General features: G+C 46.5%; 2 protein-coding genes across 8 annotated transcripts in view; both read right to left on the bottom strand.

Moving 5' to 3' along the window:
* Nucleotides 1-3,070: 3,070 nt before the first annotated feature.
* On the bottom strand, nucleotides 3,071-6,550 carry LOC309440980 (uncharacterized protein; the record flags this gene model as incomplete). The annotated part of the gene is made up of 2 exons (XM_082055291.1): nucleotides 3,071-4,137; nucleotides 6,541-6,550. The coding sequence occupies 2 exons, from the start codon at nucleotides 6,548-6,550 to the stop codon at nucleotides 3,413-3,415; spliced, it is 735 nt and encodes a 244-aa protein (XP_081911417.1). The 3' UTR covers nucleotides 3,071-3,412.
* Nucleotides 6,551-7,057: 507 nt separating this feature from the next.
* IL1RAP (interleukin 1 receptor accessory protein) overlaps nucleotides 7,058-12,441 on the bottom strand; it is a 43,767-nt gene continuing 38,383 nt past the window's right edge. For all 7 annotated transcript variants that reach the window (XM_082055851.1, XM_082055845.1, XM_082055847.1 and 4 more), the window contains one exon: nucleotides 7,058-10,437. In XM_082055851.1, the coding sequence (XP_081911977.1) occupies nucleotides 10,040-10,437 (398 nt within the window). In that variant the 3' untranslated portion in view covers nucleotides 7,058-10,039. The remainder of the gene's footprint in view (nucleotides 10,438-12,441) is intronic.

Raw genomic sequence — 12,441 nt, 5'->3', positions numbered from 1 at the left:
CCATTACCTTATCTGGTATTACGCAGAATTAAAGTCATGTTCTTCTACAAACTATTCTGCAACACTTATGTGCCTCATTAACACCTTTACAAAAGGGACCTGAGTGGTGCCATAACAGAGATTTGTGGTAGACCAACAGCAGGAAAAAAAAAAAAAATAGAGCAAGGATTAAGGATTTGAAGCATCTTTTCCCTATTTCTGGCATCTGTCTGTTTCTTCACAGTCTTGTCATCATTTGGGAAAATGTCTTCTATAAATACACTTAGATCAGATGCTCTGAGATCAGCATCTAGTGTAGTAGATGAGAACAAAACTCTTGTTGTTGTGAAGAAGAGTATTTGTAGAAGTTCTTGCAGGTTGTTGAGTGATCCAGCATTTCAGATGTGAGGAGCAGCCCGTTATTGCCATGTCCAGGGGAACCTGCCAGGGAGAGACCTCCTGGGTAGCAGAGATTTGCAGTCAGTAAAGTGAAGACAAGTTGGTGTTGCCATGGACTAAATGACTGGCTCGTGTTCCCCAACTGCCTAGCTAGCTCTGCTCGGTGTCTTCATGACACCACCAGCCTTCCCTAGGTTAAAAACCTCTGGGTAACACGGCACATTATGACCTGGTAGCCTTGTACCATTGCATGCTATAGGTAGGATATACAAGGTTATATAGGAGTTTTTACTTTAGGATATGGTGGAAATTTTCCGTATGTACTAACTCTACTCCCCTCTGAACCATTCTCTTGTGAGGACTGGGTGGGCAAAGGTGATGACAGTATTGTGCTGATCGTTAACTTTGGAAACAATTGTATTTTTGTATACAACTGGCAAATACATGTATACTGGAGAAGAGAGCAGTGACTATAGTCCACCTGAACCAGTCAGCATCAGATAGGACATAAACAGATTTGCACTAATTTTCAGAGAGCAGATTTCAAACCCTGTGCAAACAGGTTTTAAAGCAGGACCTTGTGCTGATGCTCGGGGGTTATTTCCAAGCAACATGCTTAGGAAGTTGCTTGGAAATCCCCTCAAATAAAACTGACATTTGTTCTAGGGTTTAGTCCCTGTGTCCTTGCTGAGACACCCTGTCCAGCACAGCAAGGCTTCAGGGTCTGGGAGCCCGGTCTCTGTGGGCAAAGGCTCTGCACATACTCAAACCCACTGCGCCTCAGTATTTGTTATGAGAGCAACCAAAACCCTGGGTCAGTTTGGTGGGTAGTAAAAGGGGTAGTAAAATCATGCTAGCTCTGTTGAAACAGCAGGAGGAGCAACGGTTTTTACCAGTTTGCATTTGTTCTTTCATGAAGAGATGACAGTTTACCCAAAAAGGCTGGGTTTGGCCATTTTATATATCTGTTACAAGCTCCAGCTGTCATTTCTTGCATCTTTGGATTACTGTAGTCAACCGAGACAACACCATGGTCAAATAAGGGCAAAGTCTGTAAATAAAAGCTGTTTAAATACCAAAAAATAACAAATACACTCACTATGGAGGTTGACTGATTGAAAATTATTTGTGTATTATAGCTCGTGTTTGCAGCTCTACCAGACTCATTGACAGTACCATTCCACATCTAGTTGTAAGCAACTGGAACCATTAAATATTTAGGGGTGTTTTGGTTACTTCTCACCAAGCATTTGGCAATTTATCAGCTAACTTTCCAAATATCTCATTCCTGCTGCTCTTCTTTGATCACTGAGAATGGCCATGTATGGACAGAACTTTTCTAAGCCATTTAAAATGCATCTGTGTGAAATTACGAAGAAAACCATGCCTGGAGAATTCTCTGGAGTCTGAATTTCTAACTCCTATGAGCTGGTAGGGTTTTTTTTGCCCTTACTTTATTTAGATTGACTCAGCACCAGTTTTTTTTCAGTTCTGTGTCCTCGGTCTGTTGCAGCAGGGCTGTTAGGATTCAGCTCACGGAGACTTGTAACGGGAGAGCCATCAGCTGTGCTTGATCTCAGAAAGAAAAGGTGGAAGAAGTGGGAACAATACTGGGAAGAGGGGCTGCTGAGGGAAGGACGGCAGAGTGTGAATCATAATTGGGCTTCAGCACTAATAAAATGGGCAAGACAAGGCCCCTTCCTTCCTCACAGCTCCAGCAATTTCTCTGAGGCTGCACCTGAGGACATCAGATAAGGGTCTGTCCCGGAGGCCACAGACACTGTACCCCAAGGGCTGAGTTTGTATTTCCAAGGCGGAAGAAAAATTATTACTTGCCAACCTGAGAGGCAGCAACCAGACTGACCAGAGCAGTGAAGGAGACTGTTATTTTTGTCTCAGGGAAAGAAAACAAATGCAATATATCACCCGGTCCGGCATCAGCTGAAGCTGGACAGCTGACCCCCAGGATTAGCACCCTTCCTCAGTGGGGAGAGAAGTCATTATACAAAGCAGAATGAGACAAATGAAGTTTTCATTGCAGATGAAGAGTGGGAAACGTTGCTGGCAGCCAGCTCAATGGGCTGATGAAACTTCAGCCCCAGGGAGACTGTTCAAAGGCTCTTTCAATTATTTAATGAAGTGTGGTTGAGTTTTGACCCCTCAGCGCCATTGCCTGAGGTTTTCTGTGAGTGTTTTAGGTCTTGTTCCTATCCCTGAGCTCATTGACTACTCGGAGAATTTTCAAAATCATATTTCTCTAGATTTGTAATGGTTTTCTTTCTTGTTGCGTGAAAGGCCACACAACTGACAGAACAAATTCATCATACAGAGAAGCCAGGAGAGGGACTAAGCCCAAGAGCCCACTGGCAGCACAGGGAATGGGAGGGGACCTCAGCCAGCTTGGGCGAACCACCCTCCCGGGCACCAGCTGCTGAACAAGGCTCCAGCATTTACCAGTTCCCACAGCACTTTTAACAACAGCAGGTTAAAGAAATCAGTTTTATTTAGAGAGACGAGACTTGTCTTAAAATTTTTGACCAAGTTCTTTTAAACCACAGTGACTAATGCACAATACTGCATGGTGTATTCCTGCACTGGCTGGGGCTCCCATTGCCCTCATTTGCAAAATGCAGCCCTGCTCCCCCTTCTCCAGAAGTTACCACCAGGAGCACGGCTTCTTCCCCATCCCGACCCCCAGCTGTCCTCCTGCATCCAATCCCAGCAGCAGTCTTGCGGCAAACATGACCACAGCTGGGGAAAAGCAACGCCAGAGAAACACATTTTCAGCTCCACTTTGCAATTTAAATTAAGTAGAAGGAGCTGTGCGTGCAGCCCCCAGCCGCTGCTCTGTGTGCAGCTGCAGGTCAGTGTCTCACTTCACCAGCACCGGTGATATTGCTGCAGTCCTCTGTGCTGGCATGGGACTGACGGTAACGACACCACGTCAGCCTGCAGTATCATTAAAATATCCTAGCTGAGGCTGCAGTGAGTTTCTTTTGCTGGCCCAGCACCTGCGATGCCCTCAGCCTCTTGGCTAGAGTACGTAGAAGTCATTGTTGTTCGACAGGTCACTGTAATGGCAGAGGGCGAGAGCGGGACCCTGTACTGGCGGGGGATCAGGTCGACTTCTGCCCTGAACCCCCTGTGCCGTGGGCCTGGCTGAGCCTGGCTTGCAGAGATGAGTGTCCCACTTGGGCTCACCCACAGCCCGGTGTTTGCGCTTGAGTCTGCTGCCACCATTGCAATAGGTCCCACAACATCGGCACGTCAAGAAGTGCTTGGCTCGATGTTTGGCCATTGACACAGGGGCTGGGGCTGTTCCTCCAGGAACGAGGGTCCCTCCCATGGTGCCCCGTGGGTCAGGCTGCCCTTTCAGCCGGCTCCTTCTCCTCTGGACAGTGTCCAAGCTGATGTCCGACTGGGAGGAGCAGCTCTCGTTCCAGCCGGTGCCAGCACTCAGGCTGCGCAACGGCAGGGCGAGCCGCAGCGCCTTCCAGAACTGGGAGCCGGAGCGCTTGGACTTCTCCCCCTTCCAGGTGACGAAGGAGACGGACTCCTTCAGCTGGAGGATGCTGGGGTGGGTGCACTGCAGTGGCCTGTACTCCACCACGATGAGCTTGGTGGCAATGGCGTTCTGGCACATGATGCCCAGCTTGAACTCCAGGAGGCTGATGCTCTTCTCTGTCAAGTAATCAGGACTCAGGACCACAATCATCCTGCGGCTCCTCTGGATGAAGTCAAACACGGCTTCAGTGGTATCTAAAAGTGCAAGGGCAGAGGAATTGGGGTGTACAAGGGGGAGGGAGCAGGGAGAGAAAAGCTGAAGGAAGTTGGTAGCATACCTGCACAGATACCCCCATCCCACAGAGGAAAACCTGGCATGAGCCCAGTCAGTGACTTTCGACTTCCCCACATTCCCGCCGGCAGGGACTGCAGAAGCAGCAGCAGCATTTTAGCTTTGCAGTGGGTTTTTGAGAAGGCTGACGTGGTGAACGAGAAGACAGGGTGGCAGGATAAGCCAGTACCATACTCTGACTTCTGCCCTGCATGGCATCACTGCTGCCCAGGGAAGTGCAGGTGTCTGATAAAGGGCAGGTCTTGTTTGGGAACCACCCGCCTATAGCTCTGACAGCCCTTTGCACAGAGGGGAACAAAGTGAAGCATGTAATTGTGGCACAGCTTGCACTGCCAAGGTTGAGACCCACCGCCCTCTCTCTCATCTAGAAAAGGAAGCCTCCAAACTTAGAAAGCAAAAAAATCAGCCTTAAGCATCTCCATCCATTCCTCTAGCTGTGATGGGAGGTGAAAATACTGTCCTTCAAAGCATTTATTGGGATTAATTGCAGTTTGTAAAGCTCAGCAAGATGCTGAGCTGGAATGGTGCCAGGCAAGGGCAGCATCTTTTTTATTATGAGTGTTGAAAAGCAGCAAACCTGAAGGATGTCCTTGGAATTCTATCTATGGCTTGGGATGCAGCAAGCATATTGAAGGTGTCTAATACGTGAGCAGTGGAAAGAATAGGAATTAATAGGGCCATGGCACTTAGCAAATTAACCCAAGCTGATTAACAGAACTGTAAAAACTTTAAAACCCATCCACGTACTGAGTGCTGGTGCCTGAGATGGACCTGAGGACAAGGTGGTGTTCAAGCAGGACAGAGAACACTAGAGTAAGAGCTCTTGCACAAACAGAAAGAAAAACCACATAGGAATGTCTTGCAAAGAGCTGTTCTGAGGACAAGAGCTTCCTGCTGCTTCCATCACCCTTCACACTGCTAAAGCCATGATTCCTCAGTCTGGAGACTCCCCTCCCTCCCTGCCAGTGGAACACTGGTCTTTTATATAAATAAAAATAACTCTCCTTCCCTGCACGGGCAATGCCTCTTATAATTCCAGCACTTGGCTGCTTCTTTCCTTATCTCACAGCAGAAGTTGCACCATGTTGCACCTGGATGCATCTTATTTCAAGACTGTCCAGAGCAACACTTTTTTTTCAAAGATATATATGACTAGCTTTAAAACTCGTCACCAGATTATTCTGGGACCAAGAACTTGGAACAGGAAAAATGATTGAACAATAATATCATAATGGAGAAAATAAAGCACTGTTTGGCTCATTAACATAATCCTGGAATTTAAATCAAAGTATTTAGAGTATTTTTCTCTTGTGTACAAGGTTCGGGGGGATTTTCTTCCCTGACACACAGAGGAAAACACCGATTCTTTGAAACCGAAAGTAGATTATAAAGTCAGTTCTGTCAGAATCGTCACTTAATGCTGTGAAACGTTCTTACCACCCTATTTCAAAGGCACAAAGAATTGGCAGCAATCTCTCAATTTACTGAGTCCAATCCTCATTCAAATCTTTCTATAACCGGTTGAGATCTATTTTGAAATCAGTCAAGCTTCAACACGTTGTGAAAGAAAAAGCTTCTTTGCTGGTTTGAAAGGACTTTCTTTTTGAAACTGAAATTGTAGAATCACAGCAAAACATAGGCAGGAGCAGCCCCTGGGAGGTCACCTATTCTACCTGCCTGCTCAAAAAGCAAAGGTTCAATTAATGTGAAGGATTCCAACACTGCCAAAACAAAATGTTTTGATTGAGCTGACAGTGATAGTTTTCTTTTATCAATCTTGAATTTGCAACACCTTTTGAGACTCAGAATTTTTTTGGCAAGGAAAATGCTCAAATTCCCGAAGATAGATTTCACTTGTGAGAATGGGGTGCATTTAGACTTGACTGAGCAGGGTACCTTGGGATGTCCAGCTTACAAAATCCTGAGTGGCCATTTCACAGTGTGCAGATAAGATGGTTCCTCCCAGTGGTACCAACGGCACAGGATGGGAAAAGCAGCAAGAATGCTGTGGGGGTTTGGGTACCAACAGAGCTGGAAATAAGATACTCCTGGAGATCTGCTTTATACTAAAAAAATCCACCTTTACTAAATAGTTACAAAGGACACTGCGTATTTTGTTGGTTACTTGTGTCTCCCCTAATGCACCCCAGAAATGTGACAAGAAGAGCCACACATTTGTCCCAGATCAATAAAAACTGTGGGGTCATAGATCCCATACTCATACCTGATAGACCCCAAATCCATAGATTGGCACAATAATCCATTTTGGTCATGTTGTGGAAGTGCTAGGCTCTCTCTCAACTTACCTGCTAGCATGCAAACAAGGAAAAAAGCCAAGAAAGCGGCTTGGATGAGAAAACATGAAGCTGAATGAACATTTTCTATGCAACTACCTGGAGGGTGATAAGCAAAGCAGCTTAAGAGGCAGTTTGATTTCTGTGGTTAGGGCAGATTTCCAAGATTTCTGTTCAACACCCTGGCTTGGTCTCTCAAGCAGAGATTGTGTTTCCTTCCCATCTTTCTATCTTGTGATTACCAAATGAGTACTCTTCAGGTCAGAGACTCTCGATGTGTGCGTGTCCACTCCTGGGTGACATCTGAATGTTGTGTGTCACTGTGTTTCTGCCTGCATGGCCCTGGCAGCAGCGGTGGTGTCTCAGGATCTCTGCAGGCACACCATGAAACAACCAGGAAAATGCCCCCCTCTAAGAAGGTGTCCCCAGATGATCTTGATACTTGGAATACACAGAGTCATCTTTCTTTAACAGCCTTTTGCAGACATAATGGGGAGGAAAATGATACTTATGAGAAATGCACAAGGACTGAAATGCAAAAGTGAAAATGTTTTATTGAACAGCAAAATAAAATAATACTGACACTTCACAGACCAAATAACACAAAGGCAAAAAAAAACCATACAGAAAAGAGAAGGGAAAACTCTGGAACAGCTGTACAACATCAAATGGCATGGGGAGGGAAGATTTTTTTTTCCAATTTGTGCCACACTGTTTCCCCATGAAATAACAATGAGGAACTTTGTATGAGCTGCATATTGATAAATGTTAGGTTAGAGCACAGAAACCCAAATGAATCAACTGAACTAGACAGATGCTGTGACAGAATCGCATGATGGAAACCACATGTGGCATAGGATGAAATGGCAGGTGTGTTTGAGCTGCTTTGCAGATCTGTGCTACAGCTGGGACTGGGGTTCACCCCTGGCCTGACAGCTCCCAGCAAAGCCAGTGGTAAAGCTCCCAGGGGAGCAGAGCCCAGTCCTGCGCTATTCCTTCCACATTGCTCTCTTTGGACCTCTCGAGCCCCCTTGAAACCATCACACCTTTTTTGGGTGCTCTGCTGTTGTCTCTCCGCAATCCTGTTCTGGGGTTGCAATGGCACCAATGGCCACTGCAATGTATGCCAGAGAAGGTCCTGGACCATTGTCTGTTTGGAAAACTCTTCAAATAAAATCAGCAAAATAAATAAGGTGGATTTAACTTCCTAAAATAATCAGACTAACTAAAGCATCAGCAGAAGTTCTCTTGGTACCTCAGCCAAAAGTGAGATGTGATGTGGTGAGGTCTGGGATGTTAATTGAATTTATGTGTATTTTCGAGTCAATTTTTAAAAAATTAAATTGGAGTCTAACACAATTCTGCTTTGGCCTCAGGGCCTTCCCTCTGCCTGCAGATCTGGCAGCTGATTACAGGAATGCTGAAAACACAAACAAAAAGGTGAAGCTGGGCAAAATGACACAGCTGTGATGGCTTCACAAAGCTGAACATGGTTTTGGGTACTATCTCATGCAAATGAAGCTTTCTGGAGTAATGGAAGCAGCTCTGCTCCTCCACAGGCAGCCACAGTAGAAAACCTCGTAACAGCAAAGCTTTTAAGCACCTCTGAGCAGATGAAGAGCTCCTCTGCTTTCAGCCAAGCTGCCTGCAATTTTACCGGCTTAGAGCACGGCTTACTTGGGGCAGAAGGATTGAGAAGGTGGTGAGAAAGCAGCTTTTTTTGTTCCACATTTGTACAGTACCTATCCAACAGCATGGGTAGCTGTGGCTCCCCACTGCCATAGAATAATGTTATTAATCACACCATGCTAAGAGCAAGAGGTTTTGCTGATGCCAGGATTCAACCCCACACCTTTAAAGCTGGGCTGTTTACTGGGATGCCCTTGAACCTTCTGGCTCAGCTGGGGGAATAGAGCAGAGATTCCAATTTGTAGTGCCTTTTTAATGCCATTATGAATGGCTATGCTTTACCCACTGGACACTAACAGAGCGAAAGCATGCGTCAGAGGTGACTCAGGAGCAACCATTATCAATGAAAAATAAGCATGCACTTAGTGTGCGTAATACTAAACTCCACAATGAAGGGGGCAGGCCCTTGCATCGGGAGCTACAGGAGTATGGAGACACCTCCAGAGCTCGTAATTTTATGTGAAAACATTGTGAACAACAGTACTGGTCAATGCCAGAATTCCACTATGCTTTGGTCTGTGCTACAAGGGAATGGACACTCCCCTCCTTGGTCTGAAAAGCCTGTTTGCAAAGAGTTAACTCACCAGATCCTCTCCTATGCCTGCTGCCTCCATCAAAGCGAGGACTGGTATTCAGTGGTTTTGTAATTTCCATTTTGTGCAAAGGTTGCAGAAGCTGAGATACAACCTCTGCTCTGCAGGTCTGGGCTGGAAACAGCGTGGCCAAGGCTAGTTTAAACCTGAGCCCTGAATTACCCCTTGTCCTATCACACAGGCCCTACTAAAAAGTCTGTCCCCATCTTTCTTATAAGCCCTCTTTAAGTACTGAAAGTTCAAAATAAGGTCTCTCCAGAGCCTTTTCTTTGTTAGGCTGAACAACCCCAACTCTCTCATCTTTTCTTCATAGTCTTACCCAGCTAGACAGAGCTAGTAGTTTTTAATAAGTTCAAATAAGTTTGTAGGGTCATCTGGGGAGCTGGACATATATCGAGTGTCATTCCAGAGGCCTTGGCAGCACCTTGCATGGTGCTTTCCCCCAGCCAGCAGCACAGAGAAAGTAGGCAGGTTCAGTAGTAAATTGGTGTTCTTTGCAGTGCTTGTGAAGTCCCTGAGTTTGCTTTACAAAGAAACATCTCTCATGGCCTGTACTAATGAGATATTTTCCTTGGATTACGAGCATTACAGCTCTGAAGGGTCTGGGGTACTTGGGAGACTGCAGCGTCCCAAAGACTGACCAATTATTAGTAGAAATGCTACAATACAAATAACAGCCATTTCACATTGCCAAACTATCAGAATGTACTTGATTCTACAGAAATGTGGAGAGCAAAGATGAGAAGCCTCAAGAGTCTATGCTACCCCCACTGCAGCAGAAACCTGTGATCCCTAAATGATAAGGACTACATAGCTGGCACAGGTATGAAAGGCTTTATACTGGAGCCACCTTTCAAACTGTTCCACAACCTCTGTGACTGGGACCAACAACCAGGGAGGAGTGGAGCCATTTAGGAGAGGAAAGGAGCTCTGTCCCAGATGCTAACAAAGGTCCCATAGGAATCAGGGCTACTGGCCTATACAGACACCACGCTATCACAAGGTGCTGGCTGCATCCCACCAGGATAGCCCAGATTAGATAGACCCTGAACCCAGGGCTTGTGCGGTTGATGACAAGGATGTGCATTTGCAGAGAGGAGGTGTATGCATCTTTGGTCTCTCTACTACCAGGGCAGTAGAAAAGCTGCAGGGAGGCATGACTGTCCTCTGAAATGCTTGGGACACAGTCCTTCATGGCAAAACCCCTGAGTTCCTTCCCACTCCCTGGCCTAACTTGTAGATTTGGGTGGTTTATTTTGTTTTGGTGTTAAACATTTTTCAGGCATATGTATGAGCCTATCAAGGCTCAAACTCCTCCTATTTTTTTTCACTGGCATTTCAACCTGCAGCTGCTTCCAGAAACTGCTGTTTGGGAACTTGGATTTCTCGCCTTTCCATTTAATGACAGTCAAGGCCGCTTTGGCCTGCTTCAGCTCCTTCACTTTGCTCTTCTTGATGGCTTTGTACTGCACTAGAATGACTTTGATGTTGCCCTTGGAGGCCATATTCTCTAGACCAGCCTTGAGCTCCAACAGGGCTTGTGTCCCCTGCAAGACGTAGTTGGGGCTCAGGACAACAAGCAGACGTCGGCTTTTCTGGATGAAGCTCAGGGTTTCGTCTGTGACAACTGGGAGAAAGAAACATTGAGGCAGTTAGTGATGGCCAAGAACGTATTGGTGAGCTGCTGCCATGACACCACGTGTCTCTTGAAAAGGACGATAAAATCTCTTGGAGGCCCTCTCTAGAGACCATACTGGTGCTTCCCAACCCTGCAACTGATTCCACACAGGGCCTCCTACACCACAGCTGGTACCCACTGCCCCATACAATGACATTTTCTACTCACAGCCCCAGGCTGCCTACGGATGTTTCATCCTCCCATGATACACAGAGATGCCTAAGGTAGCTACATCTAAAAGGCACTGTACTACAAGGCAAAGACACCGTCCAAGGCTGTGAGGATGCCAGGTAGCCAAGAGGGATGCTCTGATAGGCTGCGATTTAGCTTCCTTCTAGTGAGAGCAAAAAAACAGGCTCTTTGGAGCTAAGCAGGAAAATTGCCAGGTGGACAACACAAGGAAAAGACTCAGCCTGAAAAGGCGCTGGGAAGTCTGAATGCCTATACTTACATCCTCCTCTGGCAGATGTCCAGAATGACTCTGGGTAATTCCTTCACTCCTCTTGCCTCAGTTTCCCCACACCAAACACACACAATAAGTATCTACACCCTCCCTGAGCATCCTCATGGGTTAATTTGCTTTGGAAATACTACCATCTCAACTCCTGTTACTCATCCAGCTATTCCTGTTGATGTCATCAATGAAAGTAGATTTGAGTGTTTCCAGAAATGACAAGTAAACTGCTCTGAGGACTTTTAATGAAGTGTCCCAAAAGTGACACCCTTTGAGCTGGAGACATGTCATAGCAACTGTGGATCCTCTTTAATTTTCTAACATCTACAGGTAGACTGTCCTTAGGTACCTTTCTGTAATTAATGTGAAAATTCCTTGTAAGTGCGAATCCCAGCGCTTGCACTCTCTGCTGCAGAATCTCCCACACTTCATTGACAAGGCAACGCTCTTGACTGGTCAGAAAATGCAATGGAGAACAAAATAATGCTGACAGGAAACTTCATTTAGCTGTCAAGCACATTTGATTAGTTCCTGTCAGCAAACTCGGAGGATAATCCATCTCTCACTGTTTCTTCATCAAGGACAACATAACTCTCTACCTGTAACACAGATGCACACTGTGGAGGCATGACACCAGCTGCCAAAAGCTGTTCCCTATACCCGCTGTGCTTCCCCAAGAAGGACATTAGTCAAATCCCAAGCTAAGCAGCAATGGGGAAGCCCCAGAAGTATTGCAAAGGGCTGTGTGATGACAAGCCACCCAGGCAGTGTTCTGGAAGGCTGGTGCTGGGTTGAGGCTGGCAGTGACGGCCACCGTGAGTGGGGATGGGTGAAGGGCAGGGAGCCCAGGAGAGCTGTGCTAGAAGGAAAATGAAGGGAAGGATGGCAAAAAGCAGCAGAGAGAACAGGAGGGAGATGTACATCTTGAGGAACAACTGGTGAGAAAAGCTCACAGCAAACCTCCTACGAGCCTGGTGCTGGCATCAAGCAAAGAGAGGCTGGAGGGTGCCCTGCCATGTCATCCAGGCTCTCCCTAAAAGGAACAGCACCAGAACTGCAGCTGTAACCCTGTCCCCTGAGGCACATGTATTTATTTGTCCTCAAACTTACATGTGCTGTGTCCTAGCAATGATCTAGGAGACAGAAACAGAAGACCCCAGACTGATTCTGCTCCCTCTGTCCCGCAGCTGGACTGGGACTCCAACAGTCCCTCTTGTCCTACCCAAAAGAGACCCCACTGGACTTTATCAGCCCAGGTTCTGTCATCAATGGCATCCTGACCCAAAGCCTGTGAATTCCAAGTGGGGTGGTATGCATGGGGAAAAAGTTCAAGTTTTGAACTTTCAGTAGGCATCAGGGATCATACAGCCCACTCACCCCCAGGACACAGGAGTGCTGACTAGATTTGTGCCCTTGCTGTGGCACCTCTGTGACCATATGCATATCCAGAGAGTTTCACAAACTTCCATTCTTAGTGATTCCCTGCATCCCTCCAGCAG

The sequence above is a fragment of the Streptopelia decaocto genome, assembly GCF_964273445.1.
Source record: "Streptopelia decaocto genome assembly, chromosome: 6".
NCBI classification, from domain to species: Eukaryota; Metazoa; Chordata; class Aves; order Columbiformes; family Columbidae; genus Streptopelia; species Streptopelia decaocto.
Note: the sequence above shows the minus strand (reverse complement) of the source record. Positions and strands in the feature narration are given on the sequence as shown.